This window comes from Panthera leo, chromosome B3 (genome assembly GCF_018350215.1).
Source record: "Panthera leo isolate Ple1 chromosome B3, P.leo_Ple1_pat1.1, whole genome shotgun sequence".
Lineage (NCBI taxonomy): Eukaryota > Metazoa > Chordata > Mammalia > Carnivora > Felidae > Panthera > Panthera leo.
Window position 1 is genome coordinate 27,495,087 of NC_056684.1, and position 21,477 is coordinate 27,516,563.

At 38.4% G+C, this 21,477-nt stretch overlaps 1 protein-coding gene across 1 annotated transcript in view; it reads right to left on the reverse strand.

Moving 5' to 3' along the window:
- Positions 1–21,477, reverse strand: part of OCA2 (OCA2 melanosomal transmembrane protein) — a 473,528-nt gene that overhangs the window by 408,018 nt on the left and 44,033 nt on the right. The window contains exons 2-3 of the mRNA XM_042941271.1: positions 3,392–3,490; positions 220–408 (exon numbers count right to left, since the gene is read on the reverse strand). Coding sequence (XP_042797205.1) covers positions 220–408; positions 3,392–3,490 — 288 coding nt within the window. The remainder of the gene's footprint in view (positions 1–219; positions 409–3,391; positions 3,491–21,477) is intronic.

Genomic DNA, 21,477 nt, shown 5'->3' on the forward strand with positions numbered 1-21,477 from the left:
TACATATCTTCCAGGAACTGGAGAAAAGGTTAAAAATCTTCCAGGAAAAGTGCAGCCTGGCCAAATATGAAAACCCTTCCTCCTCATCTTCACTCTGTCACTTGGGAAGGATGTAGTGAGGGTGAGACACCCCCCCCCACCACAGTTCAGTCCCAGACAAATGAGATGCTCTATACAACCATCACCCTGTTCCAGTGCTAGCACTTAAAGTCTCCCTACCTCAGTTTCAAAAGATGGGACCTGATGTGAGCACTGTCCAGAAGCTCCCCTTTCTCTTGGGAGGCAGATCCAGAGGAACCAGCCAAGTCTTTGCTCAGCAGAGATCCTCCATCCCACTCAGCTGAGCTGTTCCCCCAAGATTCTTCAGCAGTGATAAACTCTGGATGGCAAATAGGCATGCCCCATGACCTGGAAAGCAAGACTTTGTAGTTATTTTTCACAGAAATAGTAGCATCTCCAAAACAAGATTTCATTTCAGTGGTGAGTGTGAAACGTGGAATCAATTCTAGTTTTTAAAAGGACCACAGACATTTTAGTGCTGTCAAACTAGTATAAATATGTCTTTCTTGACATCATAGGACACTTATCTTAAGGAAAATCATTTGGGCTCACTCAAGTCTTCAAAATGAATTGTGGACTTTCAAGAAACATCAGTTTGTTCTGAATTTGGAACTTTACAATAAAGCTATTTCTGTCTCAGACCAGCTCCAGCTCATTTTGGTAATTGCTTTCTCTTTGATTATGTTGCAATTTTCAATACCTAGCTGTTATACTTGTCCTATTGCAGAGTGAGTGGTGTAAACCTTTGCTCTTCTGTATAGTTATCTTTCTATAATAGAACTATAGGGAAGATGATCTACCTGACTTTTCCACCCAGCCTGTACATGAGCATGAGCAGGAGTGGAGAACATTAGTGTTGGACTAGATGATCCCAAGGATGGAACCTATATCTAGAAGGATGATTCAAGAGGAATCACAAACTTTTCTCAAAATTACATGTAGACATATCCATTGACTTTTAGTTGAATCTTTGGGCTTCTGAACAACCTGCTCAGTACAGATGCACTTGAGTCTAGTGAGGTTGCATCAAAGCCCAGTGTTTTCATGTATTGCTTGGAATATTCATTGGATCACAATATTGACATAAAAGGCCATGAACTTAGAAACAAATGATGGCTCTCATGCCCAGCTAGCTCTACAGGACATTGTGATTCTCCTGAATACCCATAATTGCCTTCAAACTGGTTCACAACAAGAAAAAAAGTACTCTTAATCATACTAAGAAGCCCAAAGATGCAAATTAGGCTGTGTGAAACCAATATGTAACAATAATAAATGATGCTGACAGTGCTACAAACTAATCAATACTGAAAATATACAGTTTGTGACCAGGAAATACTCATGTGTAAGGAATAATATCACAACCCCCCCACCCCCAGCTGGTGAACAAATACAACTGTAACCAAAATTGGAACTAAGGAAACTTCTTTTAGAAGCGGCAACAGGGCAGCTAACATCAGTATTTCTAGAACAATGCTGTGCATTAGAACTTTCTATGGTGGATAGGAGTGTTCTCTGCCCTATCCAGTATGGTAGTCACACATGTTCATTGGTCACTGAAAGTATGTAACTGAAGAACTGAATTTTTTATTTTATTTAATTTTAATTAATTTGACTTTGAATAACACCTTGATGAGTGGTAACTATGCTGGTCAGTGCAGATGCAGAGCATGCTCTGACCCTTGTACCATTAGCTGCACATACCTGCCTTCAAACCCCTGAAAAAAAGGGAAACAAAACCTGACTCATGTTCTGCTCCTCTGAAGTGGTTTTGTGACATGAGGCACAGCTTAGCATCCCAGACCATGTTTCTGCACTCCATATGCCCAGTACAAATGCTGCACATTATGCTTTTCCAATGAAACATGGGCTATAAAATAACGTTAATGGTTTACCAAGTAATTCAAAGGAAAACATTAAGGGAATCAATGTATGAAGTGTTTGTTTTCAAAGTTATTTATTAGGAGAAATGGAGAAAAAATAAGTTATCTTCCTGGTTTCAGGGACTGTGCTGGACACTGGGATGTAAGATGAAGACACAGGCTGGTAGGCATAACCATGGAACATATGGGCATATTCTGAAGTATAGGCATAAATGTGGTGTTGAGAGCACAGAAGAGGCATTAACCCTTGAGGGAGTTGGTGGGGAGATGGGGGGGGACCAATGTTTCATAAAAGAGGTGACATTTGAGCCCCTTTGAAGTTGAATGAGACTGCCCTGGAGAGCCAGAAGGGGAGGAGGATCCTCTAGTCAAAGGGCTCAGTGGGAACGTTTTAGAGAGACACAGCTTGTCATCAGGAATCTTCTGGAGGAAGCCATATTGTCTGAACTTGGAGGTGATAAATCTACATTCCTACACCCCATCTAAATGGGGTGAGTCTTTGGCAAGTGAGACCAGGAATCCACATGGTATACAAGTACCCAAAAGAATTTTGATTTACTCTGTAAAATATGAAGCCCCACCCCCATGCAGACAGGCTGCAGATAAGGCTGGAGAGAGGGTGGGCAGCTCCTCAGAGTCTGCGAGGGAGATGAGTGCAGGTAAAACAGCAGCCTGCCTGCTGATGCAAATGCATGGGGTCAGAGGGCAGGAAAGGAAGGGCCCATGACAATGCCACTAAGTTTCTAATGTATAGGGAATCATGGGATACTGAGCAGGTGGTTTGGGCTTCCAAAAGTTGTCCACAAAAGGAAGAAGAGATGAGCTTGGATACCTAAGCCAGGGCCCTTCATTCTAGGGGACAGAGTAAGTTATCTTCCAGATCAGCTCTGCTCAGAGATTTCAGAACCATCATGGTTTGTCCCCAGTAGGACCTTCAAACTTGAAGGAAATAGAGTTTTCTCTTAAATCATACATTTTTAACTTCACTGCTATTGACATTTGAGCCAGGTAATTCTTGTTGTGGGGAAGCGTTCTGTGTATTGCAGGATGTTTAGCAGCATCCCTGGCCTTTACCCTTAAACGTCAATAGTACCCCTTCCCCAGCTGTGACAACAAAAGACATATCTCTGGACAGTATCTTCTTCACCCCCAGTTGACAGCCCTGGCCTGGTAAGATGGCCCATGAGAGCTGTGTACATCATGAATGTGCACATGTATTATTTAATCATTACAGGGTTATGCTCATGGTTATTTGGAAATTCATAAGCCACACAATACAACTACTAGAATCATGAATATATACTACATTGAATTGACAAAGACCTGGCAGAGACCAACAACATGCCAGACAAAAATTCATACCTTAGGAAGAAATTTTCTAGCATAAGTGACAAGGGAAATGCTCAGAGATTTCTTAATTTTAGAAGAAGAGAGTGGGGGAAACTCACCCTTTCTCTTGTGAGGAATTTCCCAGCAAAGGGGTATTTTCTGTAAAGCAGGGGTCTTTTGACCTGGAGTTGGAGAACTGAGGTAAAGAAGAGTGAGACCTGAAAGACATAGTGAAGGAAAAGGCATCACCAACACAAAGACAATGGTAATTGGGGGATACCTCCAAGAACATGCCTGTGATTCAGTAATCATACAGAAGTTATACCTGAATTGTAAAAAGCAGGAGTTTTAGGAGAGACAATTAGAAACAACTCTTCTCCCCAGCATAAACCAGGTTGGAAATGCAAAGCAAAAACTCACATAGAAAACCAGATGCTGTGGGATTGATACTTTTAGGCATACTTTAGCATTAACAGTAGATTCCAGCCACCTTTGCCATCCCATACAGAGCTTTTCATGGAGAAAACCATTCAGAGTCTGATGGGCCTTTCTATACTTAGAAAATTCTACTTCCTAAGATCACATTTTAAATATCTTAATGGCTTCCCATAAAATTCCAAGAAGCAGAAGTCAGGGCCCATGGGGTCAAAATGAAATGATAAAATGGCAGGGAGGGGTCTCTCAGGGTTATGCAAGCCACAAATGAAGCAAAGCAAAGGTTCACACTGTGTGAGACCCCCTTCCACTGTTCTGGCCTATACTAGAGGAAAAGCCACCATAAACTTATCCAAATAGGAGCTTTTGATATGGAAAGAATTGCACAGGTACAACAGAGCCCACAAGCTGCAGAAATAATTTTCATTCCTAACTGTTGATAATATGTCATTTTACACACTAGTGCATTTTCTTTCCTAAAGGAAACACAGAGCTGCTGTGGATGCCATGAAACACTCACCCAGGGAAATAATAGTACTTCAGATCATAAATGCAGAACAAAACCAAGAAAAATATTTCCACCCCCTTTCTCCCTCTCATTCAAGCATGCACTTGTGATACAGACAATAAGACTCAGTCTCTTGGATAAATAAGACCAAAGCCCCAAGCTGTGTCTAACAATACCCACCACTCCATGCCAAAGTCAGGAAAGGAGTCTGTCTTGGGCCACCAAGTGTTGTCTGAATGCCACCTCTGGGCAGCCCTGAGCACTTTTAATGGAAAACACAGATGACTGAGGACTCTGTCTGCAGGGGCTTTAACAGCCAAGGAGAAGAGCATGGCAGAGAACAAGGTATAGAATAGATGCCCCAACTAGCAGAGGAAACAAACAAGATAAAAGATTAATTCCATTTGAGGGATTTAATTAGTGCCCTTTAGCTATTCAAACTGGGTTACACTATTAGTTGGGCTTTTAAAATTTTCATGTCTCATAACTGTAAAAGAATAAGGGCCTCAGGTACATTTACAGAAATGCTTCAATGAGTCAACTAATATCCAGTGTTTTCTGTTACTCCCTGGGGTGGTTTGTTACATAGCACTTCTGGGAGAGGTGACCATTAACATGACCTCACTCACACTATTTAACCACTCTGAGCTTCCATTTTCTCAGATGTATAATGTGGATAAAAGAAAAAAAACTCACTAAATAAGTCACACTAAATTAGGACATATAAATGGAAAGCATGGGGCTTAGCTGTTGATTCAATGATTTCTATTACACTTAGCCTCTTATGAATGGCTACCATGTCATTTCCATCTTGTTTTATCTGGTACCTTAAGTGGCACCCAGTTCAATGGAAGTGCTTAAATACTTAATAATGAATTACTTAAGTCCCATTAGTTGTGGCTTATTTGCATGAGATGCCTTTTTGACTCCGTGAAACAGTTTTCTAAAGCATTAAATCAGTAATGAGCTCAGAATCACCACCGACCCTCTGAAGAGCAGAGAATGCTCAAAGGGGTGAGGTGCTATTGCTCCTTGGAAAGTACTACCCACAGGCTCTCAGCACAGCTCACAGTAGAACCACAGTGTGCAATGCTGAGAATTCACCTTGTGGCCATGAAGGAAGAAAATCAATGTAGGGAAAAGTCAGAAATATATTTGTATTTTCTCTGGTTGGCACATCTGGCTGATTTCATTATTTAACATTTCTAGTGCACTTTGTGTACACATAGTATCTTATAATTGTAGTTAAACATACAGAGAGTAGTTTCTAGGCTTTTGATTATTGAGTTATGATTCTAAAAAGCCAAAAATAAAATGTTTCACTAGTAAATTTCCCATAAATATTTCAGTATATTTCAGAAATTTAAAACTTAATTTCACACTGTTGACACATTATTTTCCATTGTTCCAAGTAAATTTCTTTTTGCAAAGAGGGGAAGCACAGAGAGGCCTTCAGACCCTGTTATTGCAAAGGACCCCTGACCTGCTGTCCTGGAGGATAGAAAACTAACAAACTGCACATAAAAAAGATTCAGGATTTCCCAAGAAACACAAATTCCAGGGTCATTTTGGCTTAATTAAGGTAGAAAATATTGATGAAATATTGATGAAATATTCCTGACCTTTTCTCCCTCTGATAAAAGAAATCTCACTGACATTTTTATGACTTCACATATAAACCAGGGTGCTTTTAAAATTCACAAAATTCAACAGTATCCATTTTCCCTAGTGACTCAACAACTGTGGATATAAATTTGCAAAATTCATATATGCCTGTAAATTTAAGTGGCCAATACTTATTTGAATAACTTAGAAACTAAAGAAGAGGATAACAGATAAAATGAGTGTATACAGTTCTGTAATTCAGAGATGCCAGTTGTGAACATTTAAAGATTCTTAATATAGAGAACAAACTGATGGTTACAAGAGGTGGGGGAGGGAGTGGGTGAACTAGGTTATGGGGATTAAGGAGTGCACCTTTTGTAAGGAGTACCAGGTGATGTGTGGAAGTGTTGAATCACTATCATATACCTGAAACTAATATTACACTGTATGTTAACTATACTGGAATTTATTTTTTAAAGTTTGTTTTTATTTATTTTGAGAGAGATAGAGAGCAAGCAGGGGAGGAACAGAGAGAGAGGGAGACAGAATCCCAAGCAGGCTGCACACCATCAGCGCAGAGCCTGATGTGGGGCTCAAACTCACAAACCATGAGATCATGACCTGAGCCAAAATTAAGAGTCAGATACTTAACTGACTGAGCTACCCAGGCACCCCAACAATACTGGAATTTAAATAAAAACTTTTAAAAAATTAAAAACAAAAAACTTCTTTTCAGTTTTTTTTCTACATATACATGAATATTTTTAAAGTCAGCTTCAAATATGCATGTGTTCAGACATATATTCAAATATATAAATTGCTTTGTCCTCTCTTCTAATTGTTTAACTTAGCTATGTCACTAGCATTTCTGTTATTAAATATTCTTCTGTAATGTGATTTAAATGTTGGCATCATATTCTATTACATGGATCACCACATAAGGCTTAACGTGATGGAAATGTTGGAAATTTAGGGAATTTCTACTTTTTTACTAATATAAGTAACAAACATTATGAGAGTCCTAGTAGATGTTTTAGTGTGTGCCTCCAAAAGTTCCTAGAAGTAGAGTCACTGGGTCAAGAGGAGTCTTGGTGCCTATGGTCCATAGAGAGCCTGCCCCCTTTACTATGCCTTTCAGTTATAGAAGGGAACAAATCCCTGTCCCCAAAGCCCTGGGTATTAGCCACATTTTAGATCCTTAAGCAGTAAATTTTAAACAGCCAGAATTAATTCAGGTCCACCACTGTCAAGAAATATTGCTGCCATTATTGTTAAGATCTATTTGTGCCAACCTACAAGATGGACAGTGTTGGTAATACGTTCTAGCCCTCCCCCATCTATAATAGTTTCCATAGGCCCAGACACCCTAGTTCTTTATAGATCCAAACATTTGGCATTTCCATAGGCCCAGACACCCTAGTTCTTTATAGATCCAAACATTTCCTACAGTGCTTATGTCATTTTATTGAGAAAAAAGTATTGAAGAATGTTAAAAATATTGAAGGCCTGATATATTAACACTTCTGAGAAGAGTCACACTTCTAAAGGCCAGACAAGAGACAATGATTAGTGCAAAGGACACACTGGAGAGGTAATGGTTTGGTTATCAGTGGTAGAGGAAGAGGTTTTCTCTCAGTCTTTCACAAGCCCTATATCATGTAGACATCATCAATGCAGGCACAGAAGCTAGCTCTACCTGACAGGGAACCCAGAGCCAGTAACAAGGAGTACAAAATTCTGCTACTGCCTTCATCTATCTCTCCCTCTCTTTCTGACTCTTGTTTCTGTCCTGTTTTCATCCTGGATTCACTGGTCCAAACTACATTTCCAGAAGGGAAAAAGCAAATGAGCAGGCTGGGAAAAGCTGGGTTTGCCACGAAAGTGATCACACAGAAAACAGCCAAGTGTGTTCATTGACAAAAAGCAGACCTGAGGAAGGAAAGTGAGCAGGGAAGCTGCCACCTACTCATGTGTCATTTTTCAGAAGAGTTGGGAGGATTCAATAATTCCTCACCTAAATATAGTCAGAGCTTCAGAGAGTCTATCATTGTTCTGCCCAAACAGGGCCAGGCTGCTAAGTTTAATTAACGGCAGAAAGGAGAGCCTATAGCCCAGCCTGCTCAAAAGCAATGTTTGTAATCAGCTGTGAATGAAGAAGCAGGAAACATGAGAGCAGTTTCCCACTTCTTCAGCCTAACACTCCACTAGTTATTTTCTGCATGAATTAAAAAATAAATTCATAAAAATAATTATAAATCTATGTTACTAGGTACACGATGCATAAAAATGTAATTTGTGATATCAAAAACAAACAGGGGCATAACTATATAGAAGTAGAGTTTTTGTATGTAGTTAAGTTGGTATCAATTAAAATTAGGTTGTTACAATTTTAGAACATCATATCTAGTTGTCATGGTAAGCAGAAAGAAAATATTATTAAAATATACACCCAAAACATGAGAATGGAATCAAAACATGTCACTATAAAAAAACAACTAAACACAAAGTAAGGCAGTAATAGAGGAAGGCAGTAATGAAGGAAATAAGACATAAAAAGCTATAATGCATATAGAAAACATAAAACAAAAGGCCAAAAGTAATTCTTCTTGTATGAGTGATCCTTAAATATCAACATATTAAACTCATTAATCAAAAGGCATAGGCTGGCAGAGGGATAAAAACAAAACAAAAAACATGATTCAACTATATGCTGTCAATAACAATTACAAATAATATGCACTGAACATCAAGCTCCAAAAAATATGAGGAAAACACTGACATAATTGAAGGGATAGATATCTCTACAATAATGGTTAGAGACTTCAATTTCCCACTCTTAATGATGGTTAGAAATCAAATAAAAGATACATATAGTACTGGAGGCCTTATACAACATTATAAACAAATTGAACCTAAAATACATACACAGAACACTCTACCCAAAACAGAAGAATTACACATTTCTCTCAAGTGCACGTGGAACATTCTCTGAGATAGACGATATGTTATGCCATAAAATAAGTTTTAATAAATTTTAAAACATTGAAATCATACAAAGTATCTTTTCCAATCACAATGGAATTCACTAGAAACTAATAACAAAAAGGAAAAATAAAAATGCACAAATATGTGGAAATTAAACAAAACAACCAACCAATGGCTCAAAGAAGAATTCATAAGATAAATTAGAAAATCTCTGCTGTGAGCTGAATTGTGTCTCCCCTTCACAATAAAAAAAAAAAAAAACAACTCATGTTGAAGCCCTAACCCCCAATACCTTAAGATATGACTATTTTTGGAGATATCTTTAGTAGGCAATTTAGTTAAATGAGGCCATTTGGGTGGATCCTAATCCAGTTTGACTGGTGTCCTTATAAGAAAAGGACATTTGACACACAGAGAGACACCAAAGGTGCATGTGCACTAAAGGACAACAGTGTGAAGAGGTAGTAGGAAGGGAGCCATCTGCAAGCCAAGGAGAAAGGCATCAGAGATAACTAACCCTGCCAGCACCTTGATCTTGGACTTACAGCCTCCAGAACTATGAGAATATAAATTTCTGTTGTTTAAAGCATCCCATGTGTGCTATTTTGTTATGGTAGCCCTAGCAAACTAATATAATTGGAGACAAATGCCCTGAGACAAATGACAATGAAAACACAACATATGAAATTTATGGGATGAGCCAAAAGCAGTACTAAAAGGTAAATTTATAGCTGTAAATGTTTGTATTTAAACAAAAGAAAGACCTCAAATCAACAACCTAACTTTACACCTTAACAAACTAGGAAAAGAAGAAAAACTAAACCCAAAAGCTAACAGAAGTAAGAAAACAAAGATTAGAGAGGTGACTAATAAAATAGAGATGAGAAACACAATAGAGAAAAGCAATTAAACCAAAAGTTGTTTCTTTACAAAGATCAATAAAGTTTACACATCTTCAGCTAGATTGACTAAGAAAAAGGAGAGAAACTCAAATTACTAAAATAAGAATTGAAAGCAGGAACATTACTACCAATTTTACAGAAATAAAAAGGATCACAAGAGTATACCATGAATAACTGTGTGCTAACAAATTGGATAATGCAGATAAAATGGGCAAATTCCTAGCTATACACAACCTACTAACACTAGAAATGAAAAAAAATAAAATCTGAATAGACCACAACTATTAAAGAAATTGAAAGAGTAATCAAAAACCTCACAACAACAACAAAAAAAAGCCCTGAACCAGATTGCTTTGCTGATGCACTCTACCATATGTTTAAAGAAGAATTAACACTAATCCTTCTCAAACTCCTTAAGAAAACTGAAGAGGAGGGAATGCTCATTCAATGAGGTCAGTATTACCTTAACGCTAAAGATACTACAAGAGCAGAAAACTATAGACCAATATCTCTGACAAGTACTGATGCAAAAAAAATCTTCAACAAAACACTAGCAAGTCAGTTCATCAGCTTATGTTTTAGAGACTTTTTGTTTATTTATTTATTTTGACAGACAGAGAGCATGTGCATGCAGGTGAGGGGCAGAGAGAGATTCTGCACTGACAGTGCAGAGCCGAATGTAGGGCTCAATCTCACGAACCACGAGATCATGACCTGAGCCAAAACCTGAGCCAAAACACTTAACTGACTGAGCCACCCAGGTGCCCCAGTTCAGCAGCACATTAAGAAGTTTTACACTATGATCAAGTGGAATTTATCCCTGGAATTCAAAGATGGAAATCTTGGAAATCAATGAAACACACCACATTAACACTGAAGGAAAAAACACACAATCATCTATTGATGCAGAAAGGTATATGAAAAAGTTCAACACACTTTCATGATAAAAATATTCAGCAATTAAGAATAAAAGGAAACTGCAACATAATAAAGGCCATATGAAAAACTCACAGCTAACATCATAATCAATGGTGAAAGACTGAAGGCTTTTCCTTTAAGATGAAGAACAATTTGAGGATATCTGTTTTGCTACTTCTAATCAATATAGTATTGGAGATGGGAGGAGTTAAGATGGAGAAGTAGAGGAACTCTGGGCTTTCCTCATCCCTCAAACACAGCTGTATTAGGATCAGATTACTTGGAACACCCAGGAAATCCATCTGCAGGATAGCAGAAGGATCTCCACAGTTGGAGGGAGAGACCTTAGCAAGTGAGAGGTGCATGGATGTGAATTAGGGAGAGAAAAATGGCGGTACCATGGAGAGGAGGAAACCCTTTCTGTGGAGAGACAAAAGGGAGAGAAAGAGAGAGGGGTTGAAATAGTGCGGCATTGAGTTAGCACAAGAGGAAAACCTCTCTGGGGAGTGAGAAGTACTAAATATTCCCATTCTTTTTTTTTTTTTTTTGAAAACATCTTTTGGAGTTCAAATACTGAGGTTTTGGAAGTGCACAACTTTCTCCAGAGTGGAGCTGTGGCATGTGTTCCTAGGGAGGACAGAGCTGGCCTCAGAGTGCATAGGGTGGTGTAGAGATCTCCGGAGTATACTGGGAGAGAATAGTCCCCTTCCTGGAGTACTTTTGGAAGAGGGTTTACTGCCTCCCCAAGGTCAAAAAACCCTGTAGGTTCTAGTCAAAGACCTTTCATCAGCATGGTGGAGTGGCTCTATGTTGGAGAAGGGGAATGGGTATATGTGGTGCTGAGTACTTTAAGACTCTAGGTTTTGAATCCCATATGTGCACTAAAGAAAAAACGCAGGAGAGTTATGGAGCAGGGCAAGTTGACTTCCCTCCCTATTCTGTGAGGGCTTCCTGAACAGCAGGAGTTGAGATCACCAACTGGGAATGAGAGACTGAGGTGGTGCCATTTCCCCCCCAACACCAACACATTGGGACTTCAGAGAACAACACAGTGGCTCCCAGTGGAGGCAGGACCCACTTACAACAAGCCCTGCCCCTCTGTGCCTGGTAACTGCTTATTTACTGGGGCAAGATTGACTCTGAGCCAAAGCAGCCAGTCTCTCCTCCAGAGGACGAGCACAGTCAGCAACACTCAGACATGAACAGACAATTCTTTTTTCCCTTTTGCCTCCTTCTTCTTTTTTTCTTTTATAATCAGGCTCATAGTTTCTTATTTGTTTTTTATCGCTTCCTTTTCTCTTTTTTTTTTTTTTTTTTTTAGATCAGGCTTTTTTATTCCTTTCATTTTCCTTCTTTTCTTCTGCTTTTTTTCCCTTTTTTTCCTTTTTTTTGGGGGGGGGGAATCAGCCTTAGAGTTTTTTGATTCTCTGTTTTTCTGTTCCCTTTCCTATTCCCTTTTTATGTAATCAGGCTTCCCCCCACCACCACTTTTTTTCTAGGGTTACTTCAATAAACAAATGTAAACACACTGGTTAAAGGTCCAAACACTCCACCACTGCAAGGAAGGAAAAAGCTCTGCAGAGGATTCACCAGTGGGAAATAGCAGCCAAAATGCAACAACAGAGTATACACAGCATACATACAGAAACACTTTCTAAAGTGCCAGGCTGTGGACAGTGTATGACCCCTTTTTAATATAGAAATACTCTCAGGTGCATGAAACATAACAAGCTTTTAAAACACACACACACACACACACACACACACACACACACACACACACAAAACAGAAACTTAGCCCAAATGACAAGACATATGAATTCTCCCCAAAAGAAAGATCAAGAAGAAATCATAGCCAGGAACTTGCTCAAAATAGATATAAACAAATCTGAACAAGAATTTAGAACAACAGTCATAAGTCTACTAGTTGGGCTTGAAAAAGCAGAGGACACCAGAGAAACCCTTGCTGCTGAGATCAAAGACTTAAGAACTAGTCAGGATGAATTAAAAAATTAAAAATGCTGGGGCGCCTGGGTGGCTCGTCGGTTAAGCGTCCGACTTCGGCTCAGGTCATGATCTCACAGTCTGTGGGTTCGAGCCCCGCATCGGGCTCTGTGCTGACAGCTCAGAGCCTGGAGCCTGCTTCCGATTCTGTGTCTCCCTCTCTCTCTGGCCCTCCCCTGCTCATGTTCTGTCTCTCTCTGTCGCAAAAATAAATAAAAACATTAAAAAAAATTTTTTTTTAATTAAAAATGCTATAACTGAGATGCAAAATAAACTGTATACAGTGACAGAAAGGACTGAAGAAGCATAGGAAAGGGGCACCCAGGAGGCTCAGGCGATTAAGCATCTGACTTAGGCTCAAGTTATATCTCACAGCTCATGTGTTCAAGCTCCACATGGGGCTCTGTGCTGACAGATCAGAGCCTAGAGGCTGCTTCAGATTCTGTGTCTCTGCTTTCTTCATCCCTCCCCTGCTAATGCTCTCACTCTCTCTCAAAAATAGATAAAACCATTTTAAGTTTTTTTAAAAAGAAAAAGAAGCCAAGGAGAGAACAGGTGAAATATAAGATAAAATTATGGAAAATAATGAAGTTGAAAAAAGAGGGAAAGTAAATTACTAGAGCACAAGAGAAGACTTGGAGGACTAAGTTATTCCATGAAACAAAACAATATCCGTATCATAGGAGTCCCAGAAGAAGAAGAGTGAGAAAAAGGGCCAAAAGGTTTATTTGAACAAAGTATAGCTGAGAACATCCCTAATTTTGGGAAGAAAACAAGCATCCAAGTCCAAGAGGCACAGAGAACTCCCTTCAAAATCAACAGAAACAGGTAACACCATGACATATCATAGTGAACCTTGCAAAATACAAAGATTAAAAGAGAATTATGAAAGCAGGTAGGGACAAAAGGCCCTTAATCTACAAGAGTAAACACATAAGGGTAGTAGGAGACCTGTCCACTTAAAATTGGCAGGACAGAAGAGAGTGACAGAAAATATTCAATATGCTGAACAGGAAAAATATGCAGCCAGGAATTCTTTATTTAGCAAGGATGTAATTCAGAAGAGAAGGAGAGAGACTTTTCCAGCCAAACAAAACTAAAGGACTTCATGACCACTAAATGAGCCCTGCAATAAATATTAAGGGGGAATCTCTGAGTGGAGGGAAAAGAGGGACAAAGGAGCAAAGACTACAAAAGACCAGAGAACATCACCAGAAACACTTACTGTACATGTAACACGGTGGCACTAAATGTAAGTGGACTAAATGCTTCAATCAAAAGACACAGGGTATCAGAATGGGTAAAAAAAACCAAGACCCATCTATATTCTGCCCACAAGAGACCGATTTGAGACTTAAGGACACCTGCACATTGAGAACCATCTTATCATGCTAATGGATATCAAAAGAAAGCCGGAATAGCCATACTTATGCCAGACAAGCTAGATTTTAAAATAAAGACTGTAGCAAGAAATGAAGAAGGGCATTATGTCATAATTAAGGGGTTTATCATCAAGAAAAGCTAACAATTGTAAATATTATGCCCCCAACTTGAAGAACCTAAATATATAAACCAATTAATCACAAACACAAACTCATCAATAATAATACCATAATACTAAGAAACTTTAAAATCAGTAAGGAAACAATGGCTTTGAATGACACACTGGGCTGGATGGATTTAACAGATATATTCAAAACACTTCATCCTAAAGCAGAATACACATTCTTCTCGAGTGCACATGGAACATTCTCCAGAATAGATCACATACTGGGTCACAAATCAGCACTCAACAGGTACAAACATATTGATATCATACCATGCATATGTTCATATCACAACACTATGAAACAAAATCAACCACAAGACAAATGAAAGCCCTCAAATACATGGAGATTAAAGAACACCCTACTAAGAAATGAATGGGTTAACCAGGAAATTAAAGAAGAAATTTAAAAATACATGGAAGCAAATGAAAATGAAAACAGAACAGTCCAAACACTTTGGGATGCAGCAAAGGCAGCCCTAAAAGGAAAGCACATTTGCAATTTAGGCCTATATAAAGAAGCAAGACAGGTCCCAAATACACAACCTAACCTTACACCTAAAGGAGCTAGAAAAGTAGCAGCAAATAAAGCCCAGAGCCAGAATACATAGGGAAATAATAAAGATTCAAGCAGAAATAAGCATATAGAAACAAACCAAAAAAACCCAGCAGAACAGATCAATAAAACTAAAAGTTGGCTTTTTGAAAGAATAAACAAAATTGATAAACCACTACCTAGATTTCTCAAAAAGAGAGAGGACACAAAGAGACAAAATCACAAATGAAAGAGAAGAGATCACAACAAACACCACCAAAATACAAACAATTAAAGAGGATACTGTGAAAAATTATATGCCAACAAACTGGGCAATCTGGAAGAAATTGACAAATTCCTAGAAACACACTACCAAAACTCAAACAGGAAAAAATAAAAGAATTGAACAGGTCCATAACCATAGCAAAGAAATTGAATCAGTTATCAAAAATCTCCCAACAAATAAGAGTCCTGGGCAGATAGCTTCCCAGGGGAATTCTACCAAATATTTAGAGAAAAGTTAATGCCTATTCTTCTCAAACTGTTCCAAAAAATAGAAATGGAAGGAAAGTTTCCAAACTCATTATATGAAGCCAGCATTACCTTGATTCAAAAACCAGAAAAAGACCCCACTGAAAAGATTATAGGTCAATATGCTTGATGAACATAGATGCAAAAATTCTCAACAAGATACTAGAAAACCAAATTCAACAGTATATTAAAAGAATTATTCACCATGACCAAGTGGGATTCACACCTTGGTTTAGGAGTAGCTTAATATTCACAAATCAATCAACATAATACACCACATTAGTAGAAGAAAGAATAAGAACTACACGATCCTGTCAATATATGCAGAAAAAGCATTTGATAAAATACATCATCCTTTCTTGATAAAAACCCTCAAGAAAGTAGGGATATAAGAAACATGCCTTAACATCACAAAAGCCATATATGAAAGGCCTACAGATAATATCATTCTCAATTGGGAACAACTGAGAGGTTTCCCAATTTTTTTAAATTGTTTATGCTTACTTATTTTGAGAGAGAGAGAGAGTGTGAGCAGGGGAGGAGCCGAAATAGAGGGAGGCACAGAATCCAAAGCAGGTTCGAGGCTTTGAGTTGTCAGCACAAAGCCCAAAGCGGGGCTCAAATTTATGAACTGTGAGATCATGACCTGAGCTAAAATTGGATGTTCAACTGACTGAGCCAGCCATGTGCTGAGGTTTCCCCTTTAAAAAAAAAAATGTTTATTTACTTTTCAGAGAGAAAGAGAGAGAGAAACGCAACTGGGAGAGGGGTAGAGAGAGAGGGAGAGAATCCCAAGCAGGCTCCATGCTGTCAGCACAGAGCCCAACATGGGTCTCGAACTCACCAACCGTGACATCATGACCTCAGCTGAAATCAAGAGTTGGTTACTTAACTGACTGAGCCACCCAGGGACTCTGAGAGCTTTCCAGTTAAGATCAGGAACATGACAAGGATGTTCACTCTCACCACTTTTGTTCAACATAGTACCAGAAGTCCTAGCCTCAGCAATCAGACAACAAAAACAAATAAAAGGCATCTAAATCAACAAGGAAGAAGTCAAGTTTTCACTCTTTGCAGATGACATGATAGTCTACATGGAAAACCTGAAAGAGTCCAACAAAAAATTGCTAGAACTGATACATAAATTCAGCAAAGTTGCAGGATATAAAAATCAATGTACACTAATCAGTTGCATTGCTATACACCAATAATGAAGCAGCAGAAAGAGATATCAAGGAATTGATCCCATTTATAATTGCACCAAACACCATAAGATACCCAGGAATAAATTAACAGAAGAGGTGAAATATCTATACACTGAAAACTATAGAAAGCTTATGACAGAAAGAAAGAAGATACAAAGAAATAGAAAAACATCCCAGGCTCACTGATTAGAAGAACAAATATTGTTAAAATGTCAATCATACCCAAAGCAATCTACATGTCCAATGCAATCCCTATCAAAATAACACTAGCATATTTCACAGAGCTAGAACAAAAAATCCTAAAATTTGTATGAAACCATAAAAGACCCCAAATAGCCAAAGTAGTGCTGAAACAGAAAATCAAAGGGGCGCCTGGCTGGCTCAGTCAGTTAAGCGTTCGACTTCAGCTCAGGTCATGATCACACAGTTTGTGGGCTCGAGCCCCATGTCGGGCTCTGTGCTGACAGCTCAGAGCCTGGAGCCTGCTTTGGATTCTAAGTCTCCCTTTCTCTCTGCCCCTACCCCGCTTGCTCTCTGTCTCTGTCTCTCTCTCTCTCTCTCTCTCTCTCTGTCTCTCTCTCTCAAAAATAAATAAACATTAAAAAAGAAAAGAAAAAGAAAACCAAAGCTGAAGGCATCACAATTCTGGACTTTAAGCTGTATTACATAGCTGTAATCATCAAGACAGTATGGTACTCACACAAAAACAGACACGTAGATCAATGGAATAGACTAGAGAACCCATAAATGAACATACATATGTATGGCCAGCTAATATTTGACAAAGCAGGAAAGCATATCCAATGGGGGGAAAAAAAGATAGTGTCTTCAGCAAATAGTGCTGGGAAAACTGGACAGCAACATGCAGAAGAATGAACCTGGACCACTTTCTTAGACCATATATAAAAATAAATTGAAAATGGATAAAAGACCTAAATGTGAGACAGGAAACCATCAAAATTCTATAGGAAAAAACAGGCAGAAACCTCTCTGACCTCAGCCACAGCAATTTCTGAAGTTCAATTCTGAAGACAAGGGAAATAAAAGCAACAATGAACTACTGGCACCTCATCAAGATAAAAAGCTTCTACACAGTGAAGGAAACAATCAACAAAACTAAAAGGCAACTGACAGAATAGTATAAGATATTTGCAATTGACATATCAGAAAAAGGGCTAGTGTCAAAAATCTATAAACAACATACCAAACTCAACACCCAAAAAACAAATAAGCCGGTGAGGAAGTGGCAGAAGACATGAATAGACACTTTTCCAAAGAAGACATCCAGATGGCCAACAGACACATGAAAAGATGCTCAACATCACTCATCATCAGGGAAACATAAATCAAAACCACAATGAGATACCACTTACTCCTGTCAGAGTGGCTAAAATTAGCAACTCGGGAAACAAAAGATGTTGGCTGAAATGCAGAGAAAGGGGAACGCTCTTGCACTGTTGGTGGGAATGCAAACTGATGTAGCCATTCTGGAAAACAGTATGGAGGCTCCTCAAAAAATTAAAAAATAGTACTACCCTACAACCCAGCCATTGCACTACTAGCTATTTATCCAAACCATACAAAAATGCTGATTTTAAAGGGCACATGCACCCCAATATTTATAGCAGCTCTATCAACAATAGCCAAACTAGGGAAAGTGTCCAAATATCTATCGACTGATGAATGGATAAAGAAGAGGTGGTATATATTTATACAACGGAATACTATCTGGTGTTCAAAAAGAATGAAATCTTGCCACTTGCAACAACATGGATGTAACTAGAGTGTATTATGCTAAGTGAAATAAGTGAGTCAGGAAAAGGAAAATATCATATGATTTCACATATATGTGGAATTTAAGAAATACAACAGATAAAAACATAGGGGGAGGGAAGGAAAATGAGAAAAAAATTGAGAGGAAGGCAAACCATAATAAACTCTCAAATACAAAGAACAAACTGAGGGTTGTTGGAATGGAGGTGGTGGGGGGATGGGCTAAAAGAGTGATGGGAATTAAGGAGGGCACTTGTTGGGATGAGCACTTGGTGTTATATGTAAGCGATGAATCACTGGGTTCTACTCATCAAACAAATACTACCCTTTATAATTTAAATAAAAAATTAAATATATATCTATATATCTATATATATCTATAATTTTTACTTAGATTTATAGGAACAATTTTAGGATTTACTTGAACGTAAAATCAATCATATTTGTTGGTTCATATTGTTTGAGGTTCAATTTGAATTACTTCCCATAAAGAAAAGAGTTTAAGTAGCTAGTGACCTAGTAGTGTAATTTTTGAAGTTTATAGTTCAGGTTTATAATTCAAAAAGATGGGCTTAGAGCAGTCAGGTGGTGATTGGGCCCAGTGAGGCATATGAAGTAGACATATCAGTAATAAGGCCAAATATGCATGCCTGTCCTTAGCCAGCTTGCTGTGGAAGCTGGTGATTGCTCAGTATACGTCCCCAAAAAAATCACAATAAAAAAGATTGGTGTCCATTTTTTCCAGGGCTACCACAAAGGTAGTAAGCTGGAAGTGTCGGTCCTTAGACTAAGTAATACTGCAGATGTAAAAGATGCAATCCTTTCTTTTAAAGCAGATGATTAGAGTAGGAAGACCTCCTGTATGGAAAAATCACTGCACTGTAATAAACAAGTTTAAAATATCTCAACCAAATAAGCAATAAAATCAGTATTGGAAAGATTATCTTCAATCAGAAAAAAACCTGTGGGAGGAAATCAGACCAACATTCACTCCAATTAGTTGGAAAACCCAGAAAATTAATCATTAACTTTGGATAGGCTTATGACAGGGCTGGTTATTGAAGAGATAAATCATTTCTATTGCACAAAAAAATCCCACAAAAGTATACTCATCCCAAAACAAACCAGATAGACTTATGTGTTTTCAAGGAAGATGATAGAATACTTTCCACGTTAATGAAAGATATATGGGCCCTGAGCAAAAAGCTAGATTTTTCTATACTCATTCTCTCCCAGACAGACAAATGAATGCATGAGTCCAAGGATGAAAGATATTCAGCACTGTTAATAGGAATACAGATGAGTTGAAAGTGCCTTAATATATTATTATATGAAACCTAAGATCATTATTATGCTGATGGGGTACACAGCTCTCTGGAAGACCATTTTACACTTTTTTGTTAATATTTTTCATATCGCGTACGTGTGTATATACCACGTGCTCAGCAGTGATATCCCATTAAGAAAAAGGAAGTCTAATTTTAAATAGAATATTTATTTTTAAATAAAATATTCAAGTGGACATGAAGCTGATGGCAGACTCAGTCTCTATCTCATGTTCCTAGATAGACCCTGCTGGTGACACATTTGGGGTTATCTAAGCTCTTCTTAGAAACATGATAGAGGAGATATTTTCCTGGTGGTCTGGATTCCTCCTCCTGATAGAGGAGATATTTTCCTGGTGGTCTGGAGCAGACACATGAATTGGAGACAACACAGAAAATGACAGATGTTATGAAATTTCTCTGTAAACCACAATTCTCTCCCCTGTATATGATATGCATTTGAATAAGTCCAGGCTTTGAGGGTTCTGTCAGTTAATGACAGACGGTCCTGAAAACTCCAACTACAGTTTTGGGTTTGTCTATTTCTTCTTGTGTTCTATCACTTTTTTTTTTTCATTTTATTGTTTTTAATTTACATCCAAATTAGTTAGCATATAGTGAACAATGATTTCAGGAGTAGATTCCTTAATCCCCTTTACCCATTTAGCCCATCTCCCCTCCCACAACCCCCCCAGTAACCCTCTGTTTGTTCTCCATATTTAAGAGTCTCTGATGTTTTGTCCCCCTCCCTATTTTTATATTATTTTTGTTTCCCTTCCCTTATGTTCATCTGTTTTGTCTCTTAAAGTCCTCATATGAGTGAAGTCATATGATTTTCGTCTTTCTCTGACTGACTAATTTCGTTTAGCAGAATACCCTCTAGTTCCATCCACGTAGTTGCAAATGGCAAGATTTCATTCTTTTTGATTGCCGAGTAATACTCCATTGTATATATATATATACCACATCTTCTTTATCCATTCATCCATCAATGGACATTTTAGGCTCTTCCCATACTTTGGCTGTTGCTGATAGTGCTGCTATAAACATTGGGGTGCATGTGTCCCTTCAAAACAGCATACCTGTATCCCTTGGATAAATACCTAGTAGTGGAATTGCTGGGTCGTAGGGTAGTTCTATTTTTAATTTTTTGAGGAACCTCCATACTGTTTTCCAGAGTGGCTGCACCACTGTTGCATTCCCACCAACAATGCAAAGGAGATCCTCTTCTCCGCATCCTCGCCAACACCTGTTGTTGCCTGAGTTGTTAATGTTAGCCGTTCTGACACGTGTAAGGCGGTATGTCATTGTGGTTTTGATTTGTATTTCCCTGATGATGAGTGATGTAGAGCATCTTTTCATGTGTCGGTTAGCCATCTGGATGTCTTCTTTGGAGAAGTGTCTATTCATGTATTTTGCTGATTTCTTCACTGGGTTCTTTGGTTTTTGGGTGTTGAGTTTAATAGGTTCTTTATAGATTTTGGATACTAACCCTTTATCTGATATGTCGTTTGCAAATATCTTCTCCCATTCTGTCGGTTGCTTTGTAGTTTTGCTGATTGTTTCCTTCGCTGTGCAGAAGAGTTTTATTTTGATGAGGTCCCAGTAGTTCATTTTTGCTTTCGTTTTCCTTGCCTCCAGAGACGTGTTGAGTAAGAAGTTGCTGTGGCCAAGATCAAAGAGGTTTCTGCCTGCTTTCTTCTCGAGGATTTTGATGGCTTCCTGTCTTACATTGAGGTCTTTCATCCATTTTGAGTTTATTTTTGTGTCTGGTGTAAGAAAGTGGTCCAGGTTCATTCTTCTGCATGTCGCTGTCAAGTTTTCCCAGCACCACCTGCTGAAGAGACTGTTTTTATTCCATTGGATATTCTTTCCTGCTTTCTCAAAGATTAGTTGGTCATACGTTTGTGGGTCCGTTTCTGGGTTCTCTATT